The sequence below is a fragment of the Protopterus annectens genome, chromosome 1.part1, assembly GCF_019279795.1.
Source record: "Protopterus annectens isolate FY-2018-M chromosome 1.part1, PAN1.0, whole genome shotgun sequence".
Classification (NCBI taxonomy): Eukaryota; Metazoa; Chordata; order Ceratodontiformes; family Protopteridae; genus Protopterus; species Protopterus annectens.
The window spans coordinates 1,892,733,071-1,892,750,995 of NC_056726.1; the positions used below are offsets into that span (position 1 = coordinate 1,892,733,071).

Below are 17,925 nucleotides of genomic sequence, written 5' to 3' on the forward strand. Positions count from 1 at the left end.
TGCAGTCTTAATGTTAACATCCCACAATAAAAGTACTTCACAAACTGATTTCACATAGACACACACAAAAACAAAGCTGTTATATTTAAATGTAAGTATTACTACTATTCTCAATTATCAATACTTATAATGTTTCAGCGGACATTATAATATTAAATTCATCTAAAATTTTACTCTTGTAATAAATGACATTATCAAAGGCAATGCAAAACAGAAGGAGTAATATGAAATAAAAGCACAATAGATGAATATATAAATTAAGGCACAATCTGCATTGCATGTACCAGGATATAGATATTATTTGGAAAGCAGTACTTATGGTGTTTTTATTTTATATGAGTGGTAAATCTGGTCACACTGTAAGTCAATAAAATGGCATGTAAAAATACAGATTTAGGGCCCATATAATGACACTCTAAATTGGCCCTAGGTGTGAGTGAGTGAGCGTGTGTGTGTGTGTGTGTGTGTGTGTGTGTGTGTGTGTGTGTGTGTGTGTGTGTGTGTGTGTGTGTGTGTGTGTGTGTGCATTCTGTGGAAGTTTGGGCACTGGGCTGGCAACTCGACACTGTAAATCTCCAATGCCAATCATAAGCGGATAGATGATCCGCTGTTGCGACCCCTAACCGGGAAAAGCCGAAAAAAGAAGAATATTGTTATAAATGTAATATACAAAGAGAGCTCGCAGACAAAATGCACACAAAGTCACTGTTTCAAAATCAACTATTAAATATCTCCTTCATTGAATTATTCTTCAAAATATCAAGCATGTTTACATTTTTGTGTGGATTTCTATATCATGTTTGTTTAGTCACTGTTAATAGCATAAGGCTTCTAGATATAAATGGTATTACTAACTGGTAGCTTATAGGTTCCTAAGAAGCAGCCTCATAGTCATGTAGCTAGATTAGAATCAGAATCAATGTTGTATCTGAAAGATGCACGTTACTAGAGTATGTTACCTCAACAAAACTAAATGTGTTTGCAGTTTTCTTTTATAGTCCAGATTCAATCCCATTTCCAGTTTCTATAAAGAGATTTCTGCGTGTCTCTGAATTATAATTCAGAAGACTTTAAGTGTGATCCTTTGAAATGTGAAACTATTATAGCAAATGCAGTGGAATATATTCTAAGGGTGAGATACATGGGACTATTACTCATTTTCTGTGGTATAGTAACCATGGAGTTAGTATATACTTACTAGGGTTGTTGGGAACATAGCATCCAAACTGGAGTGCAGGAGAAGCCTAACACCTTCAGTTTCATAATTTACTATTTTAATACTGTAAATAAATGTTATTTTTCACAGTTATGAAATACTTAGTATCAGGTTTCTCACTTGCGATTGGCTGATATTTGTGCTGCGCACAAAAAAAAAAAAATCATGTTTCTAATCTCTGTAAAAAGAAATTTATTGAGAAATAAGTTGGCATGCCATTGATAATACTTAAGGAAAATACATTTATCAATTGACAAGAATATTATAATCTGTTTTTACTAAGCAATATTCACTAGCCATTAGCATTCGAACCACAAAATATACGGTGACATTAAAAAGCTAATGGACTAAATAGTAAACTATCTAACACAATCAAAATGACATGTATTTATAAAATAATCATTTGTATTTGCAATAGTTGACAATTTAGTCTATGCACTGAAATGTTGCACCCCAAATTTACCACACTCAGAGTTCTTTCCTTCACTGAAAGAACATGTGCTTATTCTTAATTGCAATGGTGTCTAACAGGTTAAAGCATTTCTTTGTTAATAAATGCATACAAGACATACAGCTATAAGAAAAATCCAAATTCCCAATATTAACATATGCATTTTATCTCATCAGCCATAGAGCATGCACATTAAATATATTATATGGTAATTGAAATGCAGACTGCTTGCCTTAATTTTTTTTTTCATTTTTGACAGTTGGGTAATTGAAAAAATGTTTCATATATCAGAAAGTACTACAGGAGGTCAGATAGGTATAAACTTCATGATCATCCAGTTGACATATTGAGAAAAATATTGTGAGATTCAAATACAAGCAAATGGGGTCTCTAAACCCCTGACTTAGTACTTTAATGTCTGTATTACAGGATTTATTATGATAGCGTGCATAGAAGCAGAATCATGGCAAAAATATATTTTTGCAAATGGCATGTTAGGAATGTACATGATTACTACATGAAAATGACATAAAATAATAGTCTGTGTGAAATTTTTAATGAGTCTACAAGGCTGGCTTGTGAGGAAGGGAGGAAATGTGTGTACTGAGCATTAGCAGCAAGATACTTACTTCTCTGTTTATCCGAATCTAAACATTTCCAAGGAGAAAGTGTTTTAAAAACCAGAGACAGGAAGAAAATTAATATTGATTTGTTAAAGTATTTAGCCAGTCTATAGCAGCTAAAATTGGACCAAAAAGATGGGAGATGACAGGGGACACATGTCAAAGGATGATTTGGAACCTATTATGACAATGAGGTGAGTTGAATTAAAACTGTTAAACTGACATTTAACTATATCAATGAAACAAAATGGACCAAATATATAGGACTTGACTGAATGCCAAAGCAATTTATACAAACCCATAAGATAAATGCTAAACAATAATAATAGCAATAGCATAATATATGAAATTAGTCAATGGGTTGGAAATGCCATAGCTTATGAAAAACTGAATGGGCACACATGATTGAAGGAAACCTATTAAAATATTCTCACATGAAAGCAAAATAAATTATATTAGAATGAATGCACATTAATGAAAAAGTTCAGCTAACGCAATAAAACTAATTAAACTAAATTTCATTCAATTAATATACACTGGAAAGATATTAAAACATTGCACAGTGCTTTTTCTAATTTATATAACAAGAGACAATGCAAGATTCTCTGCGTGACAGCCACCATTTTATATCCATAATAAATGTAAGCCTATACATAATGAAGACACTGTAGAAAACAAATATTACTTATGCTCTTAAAATATTGGAACATACCATTCCGTTCATCCCTCCTTTGCACAATACAGTTTGACTTTGTCAGTAGCACTGTTCTAGTTCTGTATTTCTTTGCACATTCCAGCTACTAAATAGCCTTATGTTATTCAAAAATGAATACATACTTTATTCACCAAGGTTAATACTTGGTACCCGTTAAACAGCTTAGTGTCTACAATGTTACAACATCTTGGTTTGAGCAGCCCACAGGGAGCTGGATTTTTATCAATAATGCTCATACTGAATCTGCACATCTGAATTTTAGTGACTGCTAAAGTTAGACATTTTAATCATAACATGTAGCTTTGCATTCATACATACATACATAGATGTAAAGGTTTGCATTCTGGAAAAAGAAGATAATTATTTCATTCAGTACTCTGCCCTTAAAGAAGCAAAGACCTGAATAGAGAGGGACTTTACAAAGTTTCTTGATTGTGGTGCTTACCAAACATTACCAAGAAATAGTTTTCTGTGTCTAAGTGCCGCACCGTTGTTGTCACCTCCCAGAAATGTCCACATAATACCTGCACTTTTCAGAAGGTGATACACAGATTGCTAGTGGCATGGTTAGCATTTGCCTATTGGCAATGTACAAGGGATGCTTCACCTTATTGGGGTTGTGAAGCCTTAGATATCTTTGGATACAGTATTCTCCCAGATAATGAGCTAAATATAAACTAATCCTGCTTATGCATATCCTGGTGTGTGCTACAAAGAGGTTCAGTGGATGATGCTGCTGCTATTGCTGCATCCCTGACCTAGGTTTGATCCTAGTCTCTAGCTACTCTCTGGATGAACTCTATATAGTCTTAACACTTGTACCTCAGTTTCCTTTAGTAACTCTGGTTTCCTGTTACCTGCCATTGATACAGTGTATGAGCTAAATAGTTACTGCATTGTTTTTGACAGTCTTGTATTTTGGAGTTTTCTCTGCAGGTTAAAGAGCTCTAGACTAATAGAGATTTACCCAAGTAATACATGCAAAAATAAATAAATAAACTGACTGAAGAGACAAACAAAATTCTGAAGGGAATGCATAAATATAATCTCTGAGAACTTTGGTCATGAAATAAGCCGTAAAAATGCTTTATAATTTAAACAGATTTAAACTTAAGAAAACAGAAAATATCAAACACCCACAACTCCCCCAAATATTACAGAAATAGTGATCTGATGTGAGAACTGAACCACTGAAGGCAGGAGCTTAAGAAACAGATTTTATCTCCAGGCCAGCATGCTGCTTTGGTGTTGGCAGAACAATATGAAACATCACAGTTGAATTAGGCTTTCTAAAACATCACTAAAGGGTGTCAGAAACCACTTACCTCAAGGTAAGAAAATCATTTTATGTTATACTTATTTTTTATTATTCCATAAATACTTTCACAAATGCATGTATGAAAAGTAAGGTAAGAACTACAGAAAATGCATTAACTATCAATCACTTGCATCCCAAAGGAAATAAAAAAACTTTACTCAAACATATCGTTATAATAGTGTCATTATAGTGAAAACTCTTACACACAATACATGTTGCCCAGTGATACATTTCTGGCACCATGTCTAATTATTTATTTTTATACATTTTTCTATTATATTTTAAACTGAAATGTCACTGTTAAGGATTCCTTTGAAGATGTTTTACCTTTAAATAGCTGGATAGAGGGGAAGCTCAGATATTCATCTTTTTTTTACTAGAAAGCTTGAATCTTTCATCTCTATTTATACCAGATCCGATTTAATTCCTATGAAATGTGTAACTGTTAACATAAATTTCATATTTATTTATAAATATTAAATATATATATATATATCCAGTGGCTGCTGACCCTGACTACACATGATCTCCTCTATAATTCTATAAGAAGGGACAGCAACTCAGCATTACCTCTGTACAGAGGCTAAGTTTTAAAACAGAACAGTTTCAGTATACTAAGGAATATGTTAAATAATACTTTTCTTAATAAGCTGATTTTTTGGAGTCTTCCTTAAACTAGACGATTAATAAAACCTTTCTCAGTGACACTGATGGAAGAGTTAAAGTACAGAAAATCAGATACGCACAGATGTTTTACTTTAAAAAATAATTAGTTAGTGGATACATCAGAAAATTCCAAATCTGCTGTAGGAAAAATTAACAGTAGACATTATATGATTCCTGAAAGAAATTAAAGAGGACAGTATACTGAATGTCTTGACTGCAGTGATAATAAAGGGTGTAAATATACAATACAGGATACCATATGGGAATTGAAAGAGCCCACACATTTTTATCTTAGCCTTCTACTGACACCAAAACTCATCAAAACATCTGTAGCAGTTAAATATCTATCCTCCTTTTACAAATAACTTTTTCTGTAATCTTCCTAGACAAGTCCCCTGGTAAAACTGACAAGAGTACAATAAGATGTGACAATGATTATTGTGAGAAGACACTATTAAAGAGGAAACTTGTTGGACCATGGTGAAAAGCTTTAGGCAAAAAGAAATATTTTAAAATACATCATTTATATCCAGCTAGTCTGAGACTGATCTTAACCTCGAGAGAGAGAGAGTTTTTATCAGTTTTGAAAAAGCAGTATTTATATCATGAGGAACAACCACTGTCTTGATATGAAGTCTATGTAGTAGGTCTATACTTCCCTTAAAAGTCATTCAGATGCTGAATTTTGGAAAACTGTTACTTTTTTGAAGAAAGCAAAATCTGAATTATCCAAGCTAGAACAAAACACTATCGGCAAATAAAGGTGATTATATTTTATATTTTTGTTTTGTTTTCAAATAGCTTATGTATTTACTATTTGCTCGCACAGCAAGTGGGCTGGTCTGGTGACCCTTTTCAACCACAATCTAAGCAGCTTAACTATATACTAATGTTTTAGAAGTAAAATTCCTTACATTTCTAATTTGCACTTTCTTCACTTTAAAACATACAGTTACAAAAGGATATTCTGTTTGATGTACCTTATGTAAATTATGTATAAATGTTACTTTTCATATAATTGGTAACATCGTGGACACCTGTCTACATTTATAATCGTTACTAAATAACTTTTTGTATTATTACTAAAAAAGAACATGTGGAATCTTCTTCATTCCAATGGAATTAATTCTTTGACTTACTAGCATTTGCAAGACTGCCAAGAGTACTTTAATATTTTTTTGTGTAATAATATACATACACACACACACACACACACACACACACACACACAAACATATATATATATATATATATACACACACACACACACACACACACACACACACACACACACACACACACACACACACACACACCAACCCAAACTACGTTGGGGGCTACCCCCACACACCCCTAACTATATATACTAAAACCAGGATCGTACTACAGTGGGAAAAATGACATATACCTTTGACTTGCCTTAGAGCACTACTTGCCAGTGAAATGAGTTTTAGGTGAAATGAACTTTAGGTAATTTGATCTCAGTGAAGTGATACAAATCCATATACACACATACACACACACACACACACACACACACACACACACACACACACACACACACACACACACACACACACACACATGGAATTCTCTCACATCCTGTAGGTACTGGATTTTGATAAATATGTGATGCTTTTCCTACATGTGTAGAGTGGATGCTGGCTTCATGTATGATGATTAGCTTCCCTAGGACTAATGTGGGGGTGTTGCATCCACTCCCTCCAGGCCTCTGATGTATCTTGGGTGTTCTCCATGTTTTTATAAACAGATGATAGCATTTCTGACATATTCATCATCCTATTTTTCTATTAACTCTTGATGAAGCACCAACACCTCACTGGTGATGAATGGCTCCCTTTTCCTAAGGGTTCCTAACAGCTGCAGTCAGCAGTAGTTTAAGAGCAATGGTTGATAAAAACCCGTGCTTGTCCTAATTATTCAGATCCACTAACTTCACTGTTGTTTCAAAGACGAGGGAATGTTTCCTCATCTTATTTCATGCTGATCTGAGGAGTTTTGTATCTCAGAAAGTTTGCAGGCAGAGCCAGAGTTTTCATAAGTTGAAACCAATAGATGGAGCTCTACCTTGGTAGTAATGCTGCTTACTGAAGTGATATCCTGAACAGTTCCTTACGAACAAACAGAAATGTTATTGGTCTAATATACATTCTTCAGTAAAGCAAACTAGTAGCATATGACAACAAGATGTCCCAACATGTTGTTACAAATATACCTCCACAGACCTCTTAGATACCACAGCATTGCTTATATATATTAAATAAAAATAATTTAGTTCTTTGTTTTTGAAACTTGTACTTGATTGTTCATAGAAGCGGTGTTCTGGTAGTATTGTATATTAATAAAGACTGTTAATAATTACCAGTTTGTTTCACTGCCTCCCAGCATATATTGCACTACAAGAGTCTATTTGGAATTTCTAGTAAATGTCATATGCAGGTTCTAAGTACACATTTCAGTTAAATGTAGGAGATAGTTTTTATTTTATGCTTTATTTTATTTTATTTGTCATTTGTTAGATGAGGAAGGGCACTGATCCATATGGATCTTTCTTATGTTTATCCTGGGAAATTATAACAGGAGGATATTGGAGTAATAATGTTTATTATTTACAAGTTAAGCTGCATATAAATGATGTACAGCCCACTGCTTAATAATATGAAAATAATACAATGCTCCAAAAGTAATTGCACAATGTACAAATACTGAAAAATAGGATATAAGGAAAGAACATAGAAATAATGTAATGGGGAAATGATGCTACTTGAAGGCTATGTTCTTTACACTGGAAAATTATAAAAAAGAAATATAACAATTTTCCAAAGTAATCACACAATGCAGTGACAGTGGAAAGGGGGAGATGATAAAGGTGAGTATAACTGGAGTTGAGAGGGAATAGTTATGGGAGGGAATACTTATTTATTTATTTATTTTACATGTGTTAACTGGGTTAGTCCAGCTGAGCATTTAGCTCTTTTCATTGGAGACCCGAGAAGAAAAGCTCCTCAGTCAGTATTAGCATTTTACATACAATTAATAAGACATTGCCATTTGCATATGAAAATTCTTAACGAGATAACAATTACAGCAAATCGTACAGGAAAACAGTTCAATACAGTGTCATAAATTTTCAGTAAAAAACATTGACAATAAATCATACAGAAAGCAGTTTTGTACAATGACAGAGGTCATATTGCAAAAAACTTTGGTTCAGTGTGATGAAAGGAATAAAGTACTCATAATTCCTAACTGGATATATACAGTATAGTTACAGGAGGAGAAGACCGGGGATGAAGTGGTTAAGCATAGAGATGGAGGGGTAGATGATTATTAAGCTAGACAGTAGAGTAGGATGGAGGGAGGAGGAACAGAGGCTATGGTAGGGTAGTTTCAGGGAGGATGACTACAGTGGCAGGACCATTTGTTTGTTAGGTATCTCCAAGTGGCTAGCTTGAAATGCTTGGTTTGGTCAAGTGACCTACTTTCTAGGGGTAGTTGTTTCCAAGTTGTAGCAGGGTTATAGTTATAGAGTAGACATCCTGTTTTGGTTTTGGGTTTATAGATCTGTAGGAAGTCCTGGTCTGAGCTACGTAGTGTCCTGGGTGGGGAATATTTAGATATAATAGACAGAAGGCTAGGACAGAAAGATGGTAGATAGAGGATGGAGTAGATAATTTGCGGTTGATGTATTAGCAGCATATGAGGGAATTCAAGCCAGTCCAATTGTTTAAGAGATAGGCAATGGTGTGACTTATAGGTTTGGTTTGCCGCAAATCTAGCAACCTTGTTATATGTAGTTTCGAGTTTAGTTAAGAGTGTGGTATTAAGATTTGTGTATAATTGACAGCTATAGAGAACTGTGGGAAGAAGAAATGCATGGCAGAGAGTTATTCTGGCTGTATTGGTTAGATGTCTTTTGTTACAGTAAAGGAGTCCAAGTTTCTAGTGAGTCTTTTTGATAGAGGAAGTGACTTGGAGATCAAATTTAAGCTGATCATATATTATGTCTGTTGAATTTAGTAATGAAAGTTTTGCAATGTCAAGAAGGAGTGGCTGATCAACTTCCTGGCCTTATGTAATGTCATTAAAATGTTCATGTCACTTCTTTGGGGAGGGAATACAATGATATGGCATATAAGGATTATCAAGGATGGGGATCCAAAACCAACACCATGTGGTTACTGCATTGACAATTATTCTTGGAGTCTGTAGAGACAGAATGAAGTTGGAGTGGAATCTCAGTTTGAGGGATGGTGCCTGTTTTGCTAATGTGCTGGAAAACAAGGGCATTGCCTCTATGCTGAGTAATTGATAGGTACGCAAGGCTTCAAAAAGATAACAGCTCTATTTGACTGGTAGTCATTTTGCCTTACCAGGATCTAAGCAGTGGTGCTCACTTAGAAGGGCAAGTATAATAAATCTGCAGAAACTGTTTGATGTTTTTTCCACTATAGGCAAACTCTTTTTTGAAGAAGCCTGTATACTTTGAAGCCCATATCCAAGCTGGATGAGAAGTACACCCCTTACCTATGGCTATTTTAACTGCAAGGTGTTAGAGGTGTAACATTTTTTTAGCCCAAGAAGGAGGTTACTAATTTTGTTTTTAGTTATCTTAATGTGGTACTGGAAGTTGATGGTCTGGTATAACAATGTGTCCAGAGATAAGATATGTTTCTAAGAATACTCAGACGTTAGAGGTATTTTCATTGGTGACGGGCATGGGATAACTTATGTCAAAAGAGAGATCATGGATTTAATCACTTTGTTTTTAAAAATGAGATTGCTTTCTAGTAGCCAGTGAGAAAGTTGAATGTAAAACCCCATTACAGACATTTTTCATAGCTGAATGTGAAGGAGTATCTCTATATATTACCATGTCATCTGCTTAAGGAATCATTACTATATGAGGGGAAACCTAGGAAGCTTGCTGATAAAGAAAGAGAAGTGTAGGAAAGTTAAAACAGACTATTAAAGGACATGCCCATAGGGAAATCTATGGAAAATTTGGTAGAACCAATCAGTACTTTATATCTCAGCTGGTTAATAACTCTTCAGACCAAAGGAGTGACTGTTTCTTCCATTTGCCAATATATATAGAAACTGAGAATCTAGTTTCATTTTAAGCTCAGAAGTATTAAATACATCTTTTGAAATATTAAATATTTACATTGTAGTGTGGTATAAAGCAAGAGAGAGAGTTTGACTCACAGTTTAAGCTTTTGTTAAGTAATTAGAATTATATGTGTACCTTGTTTCTTTTGTCTGTACAGTTCTATAATATAATATCAGCAATTTGTTCATGAGCTTATAAGCAAATGTGATTTCATTTGCAGACAGCTTCTGATTACTTTCACCCGTCTGAGCATATCCCTCATCTGTCCAGACTTTTGCTTAATATATTGTTCCTCATACATGTTTTTGTTTTCTGGCAAACTGAGGATTGAAGTCACTAAATAATGACATACATTTAAGCTTCATAAAATGCATGCTAATTCAAATCCCATTATTCTAGCAACTTTCTAGATTTATAAAAGCAATATTTAAAATATGTCCCTATGTTTAGGCTTTTATTTTATTTATTTATTTATTTATTTATTTATTATTTTTTTATGTATAGGCCCTCATTATTTTTGGCTTTGTCCAGATATCTTGCACTAAGATATTGAGGCGTATATATCTGAGCCTATGACAAGCTCAGGAATTCTGAATTCATTGATGAATTAATCTACATTGGTACTTTTAAGGGTTACTATGTGATACTCACTTGGTTTTAAAAAAACAACAAATAAGTAATGTATAGAATGCATAGCTCTGTCTTGAAATTTCTCTTTTGCACTATTTTAAGTATATCTTTGATCACGTCCGAAAGCAGCAGATACATTTTTCTAATTCATTTATTTAAAACCGATCAATTCTTTTGAATTAGAAATGTATTAGTGAAATAATACAATATTTACTTTAGTTATTTTGCTTCCCTTAATAAAAGAAAAAAGGCATACTGCTTCATTACATTTTTTTATTCTTTCATTTAACCTTCCCAGACAATAAACCTACTTATTGCATATATTAACCCATTAACTGTCACTGTATAATTATGTGTAGAAAAGGAATTTATAAAATTATATTAATGCGGACTAATTATTTATGTAATCAACATATTTAGATACATTATAATCAATAAAGATTAATACATTCCACTATTGTTTTACAGTGATATTTGCTATAATCAATATACAAATGAATGAACAAGACAGAACATTTGAAAAAATTGACATAATTAGTGAATACCATTTATGCAAAATCAATCACTAATGGTTTAAAATTTGTGTTAAGCTCATTTTCTATTATACCTACTGCTGTAATTGATATGTATTCTGAGTTTTTAAATATACAATCAATAACAAACTCAGCCAGCATATAAAATTAGAAGAGGAAGTATTTCAGATTTGACTAAGAGAATCAAAGAACAATTCTAAACTTCAAACAACTATTTATCTTGTTGTCTTCCTGCCAACTCCTTTCCGTTTGAGCTTCATCTTTTAATTAATATATATTTTGTCAGACATTCAGCTATAATCCTTATTTCAGAGATTACAACTGCCTGTAGTATATGTTTTCATTTTCTTATTTAATAATACCTCTGTGATTAGTGGATAATTTAGTTTTGAAAATCATTTCTAATTAGGCCACAGAATATAGTCCTTGTTAGAAGTTGTTTAGGTTTTATGGTGTATCTAATGTGGTGAGTTTTTACAAAGTACTTAGGATTTTTTGTACATTTTAAATTTTTCTTTCATTCATTTTTACTCAGAGTTCCATCCATCATATATTTTCCTTTCTGTTCATTTATCATCAGACTACCATATGAAAGAGTTTGTTTGTCTTTCGGCTTTCCCAGTTAGGGGTTGCCACATTGGAACTCCGGTCCGCTAATGATCGGCAGTGGATTTTTATGGTGCCGAGTTGCCAGCCTGATGCCCAGCCTTCAAAGAAGGCACACCAATTCACACATACACCTAGCTGCATGTCTTTAAACAGCATTTGACCATGGGGAGGACATGCAGACTCTACACAGAAGATGCTCCAACTGAGAATCGAACGGGGGAACATCTTGCTCTGAGGCAACAACGCTAACCACTGCACCACCGTGGCGTACCATATGGAAGAGTAGAAATGTGATTTAAAACTTGGTCAGGTGTGTTCTCTCTTATATACATCGATTAATATATTAACTGTGGATACAGTGAAAAAGAGAGGTAGACATTACAGACACCTAAAAGTTCACTAACTAAATGTAGGTTTCTGACTACAAATTTATCTCTTGCAGAAAACATAAATTGAACAGCTGTCTCCTCTTTTATGAAAAAGAAGTGAACTGGAGTTGTTCCTAGAGAGAGACAGAATCAATCTTGCCCAGGTTTTACATTCTGTAAATATAATGATATGTTCACAATTAATATACTGAAATATCAAATGAAATATACCACCACACAAATATGTACAGGATTTCAGGACTGGGCTTTAAAATATATAGCAATTTACTATTATTTTAGATAACACAAAGTACCAATTAATTATGTATTGGGAGACTTTAATTGAATCCTTTATATATATATATATATATATATATATATATATATATATATATATATATATATATATATATATATATATATATATATATATATATATATATATATATATATATAAATAACAACATCACTTCGGCATTAAAACAATCAAGTCTTACAGCAGCAGCAGTTAAAAGATTCCAGATCTAGACATGGAAATTAAATTTAAAATAATTAATTGAATACGGAGTACATGATTCAGTAGCTTTTTCCTATCATTATTGTGTCTGGATATGTGTTGAGAATGCATCTGTTTCATCTAATCTGTTGCTCAGCTTGACTTTTTCCAGATTACAGTTTATTCAAAAGTCAAGTCATAACGTTCTAGTCATAGAAAGTTAATAAGCACATGGTCCAGGAAGCAATTAAGGAGCCAAGTCTGATTTCCTAATTGCAGCAAATCACTGTATGGATAAGCGATTTGCTGAGAGAAACACAATAAGCAAATTTAGCAGCTGATTAACAACTCGCCATCTTAGTCATCTGACTGAACTGTCAGACACAAGGTTGGCCTTTGGTTTATATTGACCAGGCCTTTACTCCCACACTATGAGGTATCCTTTCACCTAGTACATTATGTCTTATTTAGCAGAATTAAAATATTTAAAAAAAGAGGTTAATAGATGAACTAACCATTTCTATTAGATAGTGATAATTTAAGGACAAATACAATATTGCAGTAGAAATCTTAAAAAGTATTGCACGTGTAGTAAGAGATCCAGTTGGAGTTAAAATAAACTCAATGACGTTGCTAAGAATCTTAAACAATGCAAAATCTAAATTTTGCCAAAAATAGTGTTTATATGGAGAATCAATGTAATTAAACATAGCATTATCAGTAACTACATATCAGAAAATTATGTGCAATATAATGGCTGTAACCCCTAAGAAAATTAAAACTAATTACTCTTTAACATCATATGGTTTAAATTGCAAACAGCTTGTCTGGCAACACAGGACCCAGAATAAACACTTGATGGTGTAAAATAAGTAAAATAACTTTTATTGAGCAATAAATAATCCCAAGCTCTTTCACTCGGTTATTACCGAGCTTTATCAAGGATTACCGAGCGAAAGCGCTTGGGATTATTTATTGCTCAATAAAAGTTATTTTACTTATTTTACACCATCAAGTGTTTATTCTGGGTCCTGTGTTGCCAGTCAAGCTGTTTGCGATTTTCTTGGTTGTTTAATTTTGATCATATGGTTTAAAATCATTTGCATCAGATATACATTGGCCCTGATTCCAAAATATTTGCTGTCAATGTAAGTGACCACCTATGCTGTGAGCAGGTATTTTAGAATCTGGTCCCCATAGTAAGCATGTTTATAGACTGGCCTTACACCAAATTAAGTCACTTACACTACGAGTACATCTTTCAGAATCAGGGCAGGCATACACTGAAACCATAGCCTTTGGAATCTGGCTCATTATATATAAGCATAAAAAAATACAACATAACCAGCAAAAAAAAAAAAAAAAAGACTGAGTCACCAAGTACTGCAAACGTTTTAAGAGTGTTCTGGTACCTTAGCTAATTGCCTTCAGAGGAATAGTTTTTTAAAACACCATGCAGTATTTCTATACACATCTTCAATTAAATACTCAATGAACAATTTACCAGTTAAATAGCCCTTACAGAGCCATACCCATAGCCATCCATACAAAGAATGAAACCCTAGAAACTGTAGCTCAAACATTCAAGTTAATATCCAGGTTTAAGCCCCTTGGTGTACGTGTTCTATAATTTAATATAAATCTACTTTCCAACTCTAATAGCTTATGTGCTTAATTACCCCCACCCAATGTTATTGGTTTAGCTAACACACTAAAAACTAAGCTTCCATCATGCCCCCCCATATACTCTATGGAAATGATCCACAACAGGACTATTTGCCTGCTTATTCCTAATGTCACCCAGATGCTCCATTATACGAACTTTAATCATATGCTTAGTCTGACCAATGTATCATTTAGGAGGGGAACCCTCCACAGCCAATAATATAAACTACCCCACAGGAACAGAAGTCAAACATATCAGTAGTCATATACTTTTTGCCATTGATAGTAGTGCCAGAAATATTCCTCACCCTAACACAAACTTTACACTTTTCACATTTATACATTCCTATTTGATCACTTAATGGTTTCTTGTTTTTAAAACTAAAAATTTCTCTTAAGTTGCCATACCTACCATATTAAAAAGTGACCTTCTTGGGAAATAAATGTCCCAATTCATCATCATAACACACAATAGGCCACAAACTATCAACTAAACTCTTTAAGACAGGCGAAAAAAGGGAATACTTAGTCACAAAAAATATATGTTCCCCTTCATCCTTGCCCTTATCCTTAACTGGCCTATAAACATCATTTCCCTTAATGGTCCCATAACCATCAAGACCACACTTCACTCTGTTCCTAGCTTTCTCAATAGAGGCTTCTGAATAGCCTCTCTGTAACAATCTCTCATTAACTAACATAAATTCCTGTTCAATCAGATGACTATCAGAGGTATGTTCAAAAATCCTCTTTAATTCCCCATATGGAAGGGAGTCTAATAAATGCAGAGGATGAGAACTACTAGCATGCAAAACATTATTGAAAGCAGTAACCTTTCTGTAGGATTTACATTGTACTTTACTGTCACTATTCCCATACAATTCAATATCCAAGAACTGGGTAATATGCTTATTAGTGATGCCAGTGAATTCCAACCCAAAAGGATTATTATTAAATGACCTAATAAACCCCTCAAATTCCCCTACATCACCTTTAAAAATTAAAATTAAATCATCAATGTAAAGTTGATATTTCACAACAGATCTGATAAACAAATCCATAGTGAACATACAAACATATGCAAAAAGGGATAAAAAATTATAGCACAGACAGGGGCAAAATTTGCCCCATAGCTATTTCTTCCCTTTGTAAGGAAAAACTCATTATTAAAAATAAAGTAAGGATGTGAAAGCAAACTCAAGTAAATTTAACAAAAACGTCCATGGTCCCTCACCAAACAGTCTACCTACTGCCTTCAGGCCCCACCTAGTCTTGAAGTTAGTATATAAAGACTTAATATCAACAGTAGCCCAATAGAAATTATCTTCCCACTGCATATCTTTCACCATTTTACAAAACTCATTTGTATCTCTGATGTGGGATGAATTTTAGATAAATAGTTTTTCAAATGACTATCCAGAAGCATTCCAACATGTTCCAAAAAAGAGCTACAATAAGATACAATAGGCCTCCCTGGAGGTTAGTTAAATTCTTGTGAATAAAAAGTGGGAGCCCTAGGAAATGGTATCTGAAAATTATTTTAACATCATGTGCAGTCTCTCTAATATCTTTAATAGCATCCCATTAAATTGAGTTACAGGGTTATAGGTCAACTTCTCATATTCATTCTCCTTAGATAATAACTCATAAACCATTTTATGATACTGAGATTTTGACATAATGACCTAATAGCCCCCTTATCAGCTTGCACAAATACATAATTCACATTTTTATCTTTCAAATGCTTCAAGGTTAACCATTTCTGCTTGTCCAAATTAAATTTCCTAAGAGATTCCAAAAACTTAAAATACTCATATTCACTTTTTTTAGACAAGACAGTCTCATAGTTAATCAGCACAGAGGATCTTTTAGGGGGCATGAAATTACTAGAGCTAGGCAGAATAGGCAAAACAATTTACCATAACTAGTATACCAGCCAACATTTTTTTACCATCAGTTACAACATTAAATCCATTTTCTGCATCAGACATACCACCAGCATCATTATCAAAGCTACAAAACTGGTTATCATAAAATGATCAATCAAGTAAATAGTTATTTAACTCATCAGAGTCAATTTCATTAAACATTTGCCTTTGTTCTTTTGTGCATCAAAAAACAACGGCAAATATAATTTCTGGCAAAAACACTTAATATCAAATAATACATCAGCCAGGGAAGGCAGCCTGGTGGGAACAAACTTACTGTCTTTTCGCAAAATGCTTTCAATGACTAGCGTCACACTAAAGTCACTTAAGTTAATAATGTGCAAATCAGTATTAGTTGAAAAAACAGAGTTACCAATTTCAGGAACTTCAACATGCTGTTTGTAGAGAGTAGAGATTTCACAAACTGACATTCAATTACATCTGTTCTGCCCTTTATTTTTGGCAACTCGCCTTTTATTTTATTGAAAAGTGGACTGTGACTGCTATTCTCCATCTAGCTGGCTGCTCAAATAACCCCTCATTTTCAAAGAACACATTGCAAAGGAAACACTCTTTTTATTGGCAATAGTTTGCGCAGAAGAAACAGAAGAGTCACATACACCATGTGACCGAACATCCATGGTTCTCATCTGAGCATGCTCACCTCTCGGCTTTCTTTGCCAGGAAAAAATACAGCTGTTTTTGTAATCATTCATGTCACGGTTGAGTTTCTTCTTTTTACACTCAACTACCTCATTCTCCACTTTAAACAATTCACTCTTAATATCCTTCATTTTGGCAGAAAAGGCATTAAGAGATGTGTCTTTCAGTAAAGTATCCTGCAAAGAAGCAATCTGTTGTTGAATTTTGACATGTATATGAGTATTACGTTTAACAAGAATCTTAAGCCAGCCATTGCAAAGCAACACTTTTCCACTCTTCCAGCAAGTCCATCTCTTCTTCCAAAAACTCAAAAGAGAGTAACTTATCAACTCTTAGTCCCCTTGGAGTAATAGATAAACTAACATACTTCTCCTAAAGGCAAGTGTCATAATAAAGGTTACCTCCTTCACCATCAAGCTCTTCCGTTCATCAAATCTCTTGTCATAAACATCATTACAAACTGATGATCACGGATCAAAATTAGCCAACGTTTCCTCTCTTTCTTTAACCAAGCTAACATATAACCACTACAATCCATCTGAGTATGCAGAATTTCAGAAAAGGTGTCAGCTCCATCCAAAGACATCTCAGAAACATAAAAAACACGACATAACCAGCAAAAAATAAAAAAACAGAAGGAGTCACTCACTGCAAAAGGTTTAACAGCGTTCTGGTACCATTCATTATATATAAAACAAAATTATGCACAATGTATAAAAAATAGAGTAATATTTAAAAAAAAAAAACATGACAAGCGTGAATAGGCATACCTTTGTTGAAGGTTGTGTGTCAGAGCCGGCAACTTGGCACGTAAAAATCTGCTGCCAATCATTAGCGGCCCGGAGTTCCGCTGTGGCGACCCTTAACTGGGAAAAGCTGAAAGACGCAACAACAACATTTTTGCAGTGGG

The 17,925-nt window shown here is 33.8% G+C and overlaps 1 protein-coding gene across 1 annotated transcript in view; it reads right to left on the reverse strand.

Annotated features, from left to right (window-relative positions):
* Positions 1 to 17,925, reverse strand: part of PTPRU (protein tyrosine phosphatase receptor type U) — a 4,710,560-nt gene that overhangs the window by 942,126 nt on the left and 3,750,509 nt on the right. Inside the window, exon 20 of the mRNA XM_044089740.1 lies at positions 2,297 to 2,314. Coding sequence (XP_043945675.1) covers positions 2,297 to 2,314 — 18 coding nt within the window. The remainder of the gene's footprint in view (positions 1 to 2,296; positions 2,315 to 17,925) is intronic.